At 31.7% G+C, this 10865-nt stretch overlaps 1 protein-coding gene across 1 annotated transcript in view; it reads right to left on the bottom strand.

The window, feature by feature from the left end:
* Positions 1–2210: 2210 nt before the first annotated feature.
* Positions 2211–10865, bottom strand: part of LOC139520165 (uncharacterized) — a 22128-nt gene continuing 13473 nt past the window's right edge. The window contains exon 2 of the mRNA XM_071312634.1: positions 2211–7025. Coding sequence (XP_071168735.1) covers positions 5564–7025 — 1462 coding nt within the window. The 3' untranslated portion in view covers positions 2211–5563. The remainder of the gene's footprint in view (positions 7026–10865) is intronic.

The raw sequence follows: 10865 nt of genomic DNA, 5'->3' as shown, positions 1-10865 counted from the left end.
TTCGGGCCGAATCCTTAAGTCGCTGATATGTCAAGTCAATGCACTATTATTGTCTTTATACTTCAATCTAAAAAAAAAACATTTTCAATTGTTGTTTAATGTGTTAATGTTATTATTTGCTTAAATATTGGAAACTTATCCCATTTATAAAAAGGCCTCATATCATGCAGTCGGTGAAATATACAACACGATGAAATGTACATGTTAAACTAATTTGTAATGATTTATAGTATGCATACCAAACATATTAACAAGTGAAATATGTTTTTTTTTATAAAATTTGCAAAAGAAATAAGTTTGAGTCGTTGTATACATTGAAAACAAGAACAGGTTGAAAAGGTCGTATGAATAATAATTATAATCTCGGCAATTTCTATTTAAATATTCATGAGGAAAAGTGATATCAGGTCAGTGACTGTATATGACATAGAAATATACGGTCAAAGCATTTTGACTGCTCAAATAGAACGAGTGCAGTATAAATAATAATAAGAGAATGTATAATGAAAATGTGATCTAATGTGGAATAGCCTCTTCTAAAACCGGTCTGGGTTTTAGCTGGGACTATTATACTTGTCCAAGGTTTTGGAGAGAAGTTTTATCTTTTATAGCTGGGACTATTATACTTGTCCAAGGTTTTAGAGAGGAGTTCCATCTTTTCAGCAAATTCAAATAATAAAAAAGCATGTTCCAGTTTTCTTATGATCATTGAAATAACCAAACATTTTTTCCTGAATACAATGTCAATACGACAATAGATTGTTATTAAAAGTTTAAATTTTGAAAGTTGATTGACTACCAATATTGTCACATTAATTCCTCTCTTCATAGCCACGTTGGACTTATTTCGATTGGGATTCAAAGGACATGGTGTTGTTGCGGTGAAAACTTATTCTTTTTTTTCTGAATAAGACTTATTGGAAACACTGCATTGCCCTAGAATTATAGCCATATTTGCAGGCCCATGCATACTATGCTAAAGTAATTTAGTTGGTTTTTTGTTGGCACCCAACTTCTTTGTTGGCCAAACAAATTTTCCACTAAATCTGAATTCATATCAAGGTTGGGTTAATGCTATTGCTTTTCTTTAGCATTATTTCACAAAGTTAAGAGATATAAATCTCATCACTGAGTAGTTATGTCTTCTCTGGTTTCTCTTGTTGTTTAATTTTTGGAGTTGACTAGCATAACAGATTTATCTTCTATCTCTTCCCATGCGTTAAAAAAGTTAATAATGTTCCTTAGTTTTTCAAACTTTGGATTATCCATAGATGAAACTGTTTGATTTTGTGTGATATAATCATGTCTTTTTTTAATACATGAACTGCCTATTGATTGCGCATTTTAGATGCAGGTGTGAGAATTATGTGTCCCTCTGTAAGCCTATGGTGTATTGCAAAGCCTTTTGAAAATTAAATTTATATGCTTCCATCCAATGCTCCCATATTAGTTTATTATTTAAAATAGGGTTACGTATCATCCAGCTTTTGTTTTGTGTTACTGCTTGCTAGATTTATGTTATTTCTTAGTTTATTAATGACATGCATTAGATCTATATTATGAATAGCTCACATTTTGTAACTTCTGCAAAAAGATATCATTAAACACAAAATTATTTTCCCTGTGATTAATTTGGTTAAATAACATATTTATGGAAGTAGATCGGTTGAAGCTCTATCAGCTATGACATAATTAATAGTATACATGTTGCCATGATTATCCATTAAAACACATAAGGCCAAATAAAAATATATGTGTGGTTCCAGTAACCCTACCTTCCCTACTTTTTCGGCTTAAAAATAGCCTACCCTAAAGATTTTATTGTCATTTTTCATTAAGCACTGTTAAAGTCAGAGTGTTGCTCCCATAGACTCAATGTAAAAAAAAAACATAAAATAAAAAAAATCCCTACCTACCTACCCTAACTTTTTTCAGATGTAACTGGAACCACACATACTTTTTTATATGGCCTAAGACATACATGTAAGACATAAAGCTTTATTTAGAGTCGGTATAAGCATTGTAAGTACAAACATTTCCAAAATGTGTTGTAAAGGTTAAGCGCTGTTGCAGGATAAGATGCAATAGGATATCTGAAGCCAGTTTGTCCATGACTGAAGAGCATGAGTGGCAAATTCCTGACTAATATAAATGACCTAGGTTTGGGGACTAAAGACCAGTATATATATATTGTAAATAAAACAAAGAGCTTTCAAATTATCATCCTTTTACTTTGGATTCAAACACCAAAAGAGGCTGATACATATTACATGTAATATATAATCACAACAATCATGGTTAATACAATACAGTTACGGAAAATACAGATTCAACATACAGATATATAATATCCTCGCCCAAAAATGAAAAATTCCCATATTTTTTGAAAATGTTAAATTCGTACTAAAAAAAAAAAATATCAATCAAATTTTCATTTATATATAACAATACATCATAAAAAATAACATGCATCTTCTAAACTTCATTGTCTATTAATTTCTCATGTTTACACATACATATATATATGACCAAATGCTGGTTACTCTTTAACTTCAACATAAACATGCTGTGGCGAAATCTTATAAAAGGAGTATGTTCAGTAAGGTCCTAAAATGGCCCCCTTTTTTAGCGTAAATTTCAAATTCGGATTTATTGACCAATATCACAATAAATTAAAGCTAATATAGTGACTAGATAGGAAATAAGTTATTTTGTTGAAAACTTTACGTTTCTACGTTACATTATGACGTCACAAGTTGCACTCATATTGATTTTTCACGAAAAAACAATGAAAATAGGTAAATTTCAATTGATTATTGGACAGGAAACATAGAGCGCATACGTAGACAACAAATATCTTTTGAAATAATGTTTGTGAAGACATTTCACATGTCTTATTTGAATATTAAGTTTGCCGACGCCTACGCTCTATGTTTCCTGGTCCTTAATTTGGTTGAAATCCAGCTCATTTTGTCAAATTTCACCAAAATCACTTATCTTGACCTTTTTGGGATGTAAAAATCAACGTCTTAGACTTAAACTTTGACCAAAACAGTTCTGTTTAACTTGCTCACATGTATTTAAGGCAACTTAAAACCTTTATTGGCTTGTTACTATGAACTTTATAATTGGGGCCAAATATGGCCCTTACCGAACTTACTCCTTTAGTATATTATCATTTTACTGAATTTAAGTGTGCTTAATAAAAAGTGATAGATACAGTACGAGATTCTATACAGTGGAGTCCCTGCTCCTGACTGATGGTTAAATAAACCATATAATGAACAAAATATATAGGTGCCCAGGTCCTCCACCATGTAATATACCTGACTTAGGTTTGGGGGAATAAAGACAAGTATATATATTGTAAATAAAATGAAGGGCTTTCAAATTATGATCCTTTTGCTTTGTATTCAAATGCCAAAAGAGGCTGATACATGTAATAATCACAACAATCATGGTTAACAATGGTTAAGACAATAGGTGTCTGCAGACCATCAATTACTCCCTTCAATTTAGAACATATGTAAAAGTAGCCCTACTCTGACACAAAAAAGTGCTTTTGATGTCCTTGTTTACTTAAAGTAACTAACAAATTTGCAAAAATGAAACTTTTGGTGAAAGAGAAATATATGTAGACCATTTTGAGTCAAAATTTACTTGTCTATGGGTTTGCATTAAAAATTAAAGATTAAAGCACTCCATAGTAAACTAATTTAAGAAATTCCAGAAAACCAGGGGTTATTTTGGAGTACCTCTTTTTGAAGGTTAGTTTTTTTCTTAGAAGGCTTTAAAGGTATGTTGAAAATTGGCATACAGAAAGCTGATACATGTACAATTCAGGATATACCTGGTTTCTATGAAGTTAGATTTAAGGTAAAATATTTAGAAAGCTGTGAAAATTGAAAAATTTCGTTGAACAGATATTTAATTGGTGGTCTGACACCTTTAAGGGAAATGTGGTGAAACCCCAAAATCAGAAAACAATTGATTGTTTTGTCTTAAATGATCAAATGAAATGATAGTAGCCACATTTCAAACCTTTTTGGGGCAAAAAAAACAGATTTTGCAAATTAAGAGCCTTAAACCTGAATAATCAGAATTTGTGCTATTTTTAGCTTTTCCCACCCTGACAATATGCTTTCATATAAAAAAAAATGTCCTTATAAACTGTTATAAATGGACAGAAAGATGTTTCTGTGGCGTTAAACATTAAAACATAGGTTGTTTACTACTCCAAAAAAACATGTCATCATGAAGATTAAATGAATCTATTTGATTTTTACCCCTTATATCATTGCCTCATACCATGTATTTGGCAGACAACATAGCCGGATGTAAAGACTGCATAAACTCAAACAAGTCCCATTTATAATCTCAAATGAAAGTTTTATACCATAACTTAATATATTGACTGATAGTAAATAAAAGCATTAAAATGACCATGACAACACTTTTGATCAGTTTATAGTCACATTACTGACACCAGGTAAAAAAGGGGGTAAATACTCCTTCAATCTTCAATACCTATAGGATTTTTTATTAGACTCATTGTAAAAATTGTGGAAAGTCTATAAAATAGTAGCGCAAACATGGAAAAATCAACAAAAACTGATCTTGATATTGAAAGTTTATGTTCATGTAGTCCAAAATGAAATTTCAAGTATTTTCTATCAAAGTCATACATTACAGTCAGTTTAAATTTAGCTGTGAAATTTGTAATATAAGTCACATTATGCTCTGATAGGCTGTTTTAAGTACAAATTGACTAAGGATTAAGACTAAAGAAAACAAATGATTTCTGATTAATTTGTTTGTCTCTTTAGGTGTCAGACCACCAATTACTACCTTGAATTTAGAACATGTTATTTAAGTAGCCCTACTCTTACACAAAATAGTGCTTTATTTTGATGTCCTTGTTTACTAAACTAACTAACAAATTTGCAAAAACTAAACTTTTAGTGAAAGAAAATTATATTTAGACCATTTTGAGCCAAAATTTACTTGTCTATGAGTTTGCATTAAAAATTGAAGATTAATGTGCTCCACAGTATACTAATTTAAGATTTCCAGAAAACCAGGGGTTATTTTTGGAGTACCTCTTTTTGAAGGTTAGTTTTTTTCTTAGAAGGCTTTAAATTTTTTTTGAAAATTGACATACAGTAAGCTGATACATGTACAATTCAGGATATACCTGGTTTCTTTGACTTTAAATTTAAGGTAAAATATTTAGAAAGCTGTGAAAATTGCAAAATTTGGTTGAACAGATAGGGATATTTAATTGGTGGTCTGACAGTTCCAAAAAAATACAGATTCAACATACAGATTTATAACACTCCTCAGTTGTTGTTTTTTTTAACAAATTATGTCAATGTATAAATTGTTAGCTGTGTTCATATCTACAAAACCAATAATATTCCATGAATCACTAGGTTTTGAAGTGTTAGGTCATCCTGAATAGACATTTCATCAAGTATTATTCCTCCATGTATTGTATTCCAAATTCAGAAATGTTTTGTTTTTCCAATTTTTTCATCATTCAAGTAAGATTTCCGTGGTTGAATCAAGGAGTTTGTTTCTCAGAATAATACTGCAGTAACCGTTTTGAAGGCAATTGAAGAAATCCAGAATTTTTAAGGTCATAATATGCTTGTGGAGACCTTTTAAACAGAGTAAGACAAAAATTAATTATTTTAGGGTCCCACCTTCTCTGACGAATATCTGTACCTTTCTTACAGTTATTCAGTTGTGATTTCAATAGTATTGCAAAATTTTCTGGAACATCCATTTTTGAAACTAAATTCAAAATTTGTTCATGATTGTCATGATCCTCTTCTGAAAGTGGAATAGATTTATCCTCTTCTGAAAGTGGAATAGATTGATCCTCTTCTGAAAGTGGAATAGATTTATCCTCTTCTGAAAGTGAGCAAGATTTTCCCAAGGCTTCTTTATTATTACTTTGAATTGTTACAGTTGTATTACAAGGCAAAGATTCCAAAGATCCCGGTTCATTACAATTTTCACTATTTGTTATTTCTGTTACAACTTGTCTTTCTGGCCCACATTTTTTCTTTTTGTTCAATTGGGATTTATTTTCATCTTTATGAACCTGTTTCTTGCTTTTATTCTTCAATGGTGTTTTATAATATGAATGTTCATCTTCATGAACCCATTTCCTGCTTTTATTCTTTGATTGGGTTTTATTATAGGACTGTTCATCTTCATGAACCCGTTTCCTGCTTTTATTCTTCGATTGGGTTTTATTATATGAATGTTCATCTTCATGAACCAGTTTCCTGCTTTTATTCTTTGATTGTGTTTTATTATTTGAATCTTCATCTTCATGAACCGGTTCCTTGCTTTTTTTCTTTGATTGTGTTTTATTATATGAATCTTCACACGTGTGACAAGTAATACTTTTTGCCGTCCAGTTTATCAAAATTTTACAAGATTTTGATCTCTGTGTTACGTAACAATTACCAAGGTCATTCGACATACAACAGTTTTCCGTAAAAAATGCATTTGAAATAATTACAGCTTGATTTTTAATCCCAGTACAAAGTTTAAGGGAACATATGACTTTAAGCATACCATCCACATTTTTCTGGTTTATCTGCAGTGGATATCCAGTTTTGAAATCTATATTGTTAATTGTCAACCATGTGTCGTCTTTGCCAAAGGTAACATCACAAAATTGTTGTTCATCATCAACAACAGTTGGTAAAGGGCATCTTAATGTATATGCAATATTTTCTTCAACAGTTGAACAGTGAGATGGAATAATTGCAGGACTGTCCCTTTGAGGCCTCACTTTAAGATGTTTGTATACAACAATTTTTTTTTGGTATCTCTTATCAAATTTGTTAATAGAACTGACACCAAATATTCTGGGTATCAGCTTACCGATTAAGTCTTTACTGGGAGGTGCTTGTTTCTTTGAGGAATAGAAGGCTATGCAAGCCTCATAAACATCTGTCAATTTTGTGTCACATTCATCTTTTTCATTTACATAATTAACTGACAACCTGCAATATAAACAAAAAACAATATGAGTGCTTTTTTTAACATCTAGCAAATTAAAAGTGACAGTCTAAATTAAACAACAAACAAACCCAACATACCAACCCAATCTTGTTTATGGCACTCAAGTTTTGGCAAACCAACATTTTTTAAATGTGGTCCTCAGGGGGGGATCCAGGATTTTGGAAAGGGGGCCATTTTTTGGAGGACCTTTATTAGCCTTAAAAAACATAAAATAAGTGTAAAATGAACTTTTTAAACAGTTTCTTGTGTATTTATATTTTATAGTGGCTGTTATAAAAGAGTAAGGGTAGGACATTTTTGATGCTTTATATATTCTCCCTATTAACTGTCTATCATAAAATGATAGAATGGATTCAAAGCTATGTACTGGTATTTGATGTGAGACTTGTCAGTACAAAATACTAATAGACCTGGAAAATTCTCGTTTGTTGTATGTTAAGTGAGCATAACCTCGTTAGATTTCTTGCTGTAAACAAGATATACACCGGGCTATTCACTGAAATTTACAATATGACTGACACGGTCGAACAATCAATTTTTTTTCAAATGTTTGGTTCACGTCTCACCAAACAAAATGAAGGTTCCAAATCAACAAAAGGCTACGAATGAGTCTGAAATGACAATGAATTTATGAACAACGGTCGACAAATGGAGACATAAAGGCCACACCCAGCAGGCAGGTTGCAGTCTGGTCTTGAGAAAAAAAATCAATATATCAGTTTGGCGAAGCAGGCATTTAGGTCAGACATGCAAACCTCCAGCCCCCCCCCCCCAAAAAAAATACCCCCGTTTTTTATTCATCATGTTTATTTAATGCTAAATTGTTCTGTGGGAAATGTTTGTTTCTAATAGCAAACCAGACTGCAGAGATCTAAGAACTTAAACTTAAAAATTTCAAATCTCAATTAAAAGTCTGGTCTTGAGAAAAAAAATCAATATACCAGTTTGGCAAAGCAGGCATTTAGGTCAGACATGCAAACCTCCAGCCCAACCCCCCCCCCCCCCCCCCCCCCAAAATAAAAAAAAATACGCCCGTTTTTTATTCATCATGTTTATTTAATGCTAAATGGTTCTGTGGGAAATGTTTGTTTCTAATAGCAAACCAGACTGCAGAGATCTAAGAACTTAAACTTAAAAAATTTCAAATTGGACATTTACCTTTTATAGTCCAATATCCAAAATCTAAATACATGGTTAGATTCAGCATATCATAGAACCCCAAGAATTCAATTTTTGATGAAATCAAACAATGTTCAATTTTAGACCCTTTAGACCTCAATGTGGGCCAATTTGATAACGGGCCCCAAATATTACCCAGATGCTCCGCAGGGCGCATCTTTATATGACCACAGAGGTCGAAACCCTGAACGGTTGGGGCTAGTATGGACACAACATTCAAACTGGATACAGCTCTGAATTTGGATTGTATTTAAATAGTTGACACAGCATAGGTTTCTGAAACAGAATGAATGTGGTCTAATGAACTAAAAATGATTTTTTTTGTCTTTGAGTCATTCACTATGCTGTTGATTATTAATCCTTTGATAGTTGAAGAAATTTTCTTTTTCATTTCTGAAATCTGAAATAGAAAAAATTGAACCCCACCAATTTTTTCACCTCCCCATTCCCTTATTCCAAAATTGATCTCAATTCAAATTTCTAATGGAGTTTTCAACAATAACTACTCATTTAAATACATCATAAAATATAAAATGTCATACAGTCATGATTTAAGTTGATTTGACTACTATTCTGGACAAAAAAAGAACTCCAATGCAACATTTTATATTGGCAAATTTCCAATGAAGTTCATTAAACTAAAGTTTTTGGGAAATTTCCAATGGAATTTATTAATTACAAAGTTTTTGGCAAATTTCCAATATACATAATTTAAGAGCAGTTTAGGTGAGCTATTAAAATGAGTTTCAATTACCAACCTTATACTGCTATTAAATTATGTTTTGTACTTAAGTAATTGTCTATTAACATGGAAACCCTTTTCCCCCTTCTTTGCACCTTATTCCTTAACAGTTTGAGCCATAACTCCCAGAGACAATTTTTACCATCCCTTTGCAGTGGTGGATCCAGCCATTTTAAAAAGGGGGGTTCCCAACCCAGAGTAAAGGGGGTTCCAACTATATGCTCCCATTCAAATGCATTGATCGGCCCCCTGGATCCGGCACTGCTTTGTGGTATTCCAATATCCAAAATCTAAATACATGGTTAGATTTATCAACCCCAAGAATTCAATTTTTGATGAAATCAAATAAAGTTCAATTTAGGACCCTTTAGACTTCAATGTGGACCAATTTGATAACCAGTCCTAAATATTAACAAGAGGCTCTCAAGAGCCTGAATCGCTCACCTTATTTTTTTTGGTTAAATCTCTCATCAATGATTATTTTGGCTTTTCAATTTATTTAAATGTTCTTTGAATCGTCCTATTTTTTTCAAAAGCAAAAAAAAAATCATTTTCTCCTATGTTCTATTTTAGCCATAGGAGCTATGTTTCTGACATACAAGGAAATGAAATATACAATTTATACTAGATACTCTGAAACTCATTTAGCCTAAGTTTGGCTGAAATTGATACAGCAGTTTCAAAGGAGAAGATTTTTTAAAGTAAGTCAACATGATGAACAAATTGTGAAAAAAGTCTTTAAAGGGCAATAACTCCTTAAGGGGTCAATTGACAATTTTGGTCAAATTGACTTATTTGTAGATCTTACTTTGCTTAACATTTTTGCTATTAACAGTTTATCTGTATCTATAATAATATTCAAGATAATAACCAAAACTGCAAAATTTCTTTAAATCATCAATTCAGGGGCATTATACCTGAAAAACCAGTTACCCAATTCGGCTGAAAATTTCAGGACAGGTAGACCTTGACCTAATAAATACTTTAACTTCTTGTCTTATTTGCTCTAAATGCTGGAGTTTTTGAGATATTAGCCAAAAACTGCATTTTACCCTGTGTTCTATTTTTAGCCATGACGGCCATGTTTTTTGACGAAATAAAAAAAAAAGCACAAACTTTATTTTATACACCCTACTGATCATTCAGTTGAAGTTTGGTTGAATTTGGTTAAGCAGTTTTAGAGGAGAAGATTTTTTAAAGTTAGCAAATATGATGAACAAATTGTGAAAAATTGTCATTAAAGGGACAATAACCCCTTAAGGGGTCAATTGACAATTTTGGTCATATTAACTTATTTGTAGATCTTACTTTGCTGATCATTTTTGCTGTTTACAGTTTATCTTTATCTATAATAATATTCAAGATAATGACCAAAACTGCAAAATTTCCTTAAAATTACCAATTAAGTGGCAGCAACCCAACAATGGTTTGTTTGATTCATCTGAAAATTTCAGGGCTGATAGATCTTGACCTAATGAACATTTTTACCCCACGTCAGATTTGCTCTAAATGCTTTCGTTTTTGAGATATAAGCCAAAAACTGCATTTGACCCCTATGTTCTATTTTAAGTAACAGCGGCCATGTTTTTTGACGGATCAAAAATCGAAGCACACGCTTTGTGCAGGATAATCTAAGGAACAATCATGCTAAGTTTCATCCAAATCCATTCAGTAGTTTCAGAGAAGATTTTTTAAAGTTAGCAAATGTGATGAACAAATTGTGAAAAATTGTCATTAAAGGACAATAACCCCTTAAGGGGTCAATTGACAATTTTGGTCATATTAACTTATTTGTAGATCTTACTTTGCTGATCATTTTTGCTGTTTACAGTTTATCTTTATCTATAATAATATTCAAGATAATGACCATTCAAATCCATTCAGTAGTTTCAGAGGAGAA

Source organism: Mytilus edulis, chromosome 4, assembly GCF_963676685.1.
Source record: "Mytilus edulis chromosome 4, xbMytEdul2.2, whole genome shotgun sequence".
Classification (NCBI taxonomy): domain Eukaryota; kingdom Metazoa; phylum Mollusca; class Bivalvia; order Mytilida; family Mytilidae; genus Mytilus; species Mytilus edulis.
Note: the sequence above shows the minus strand (reverse complement) of the source record. Positions and strands in the feature narration are given on the sequence as shown.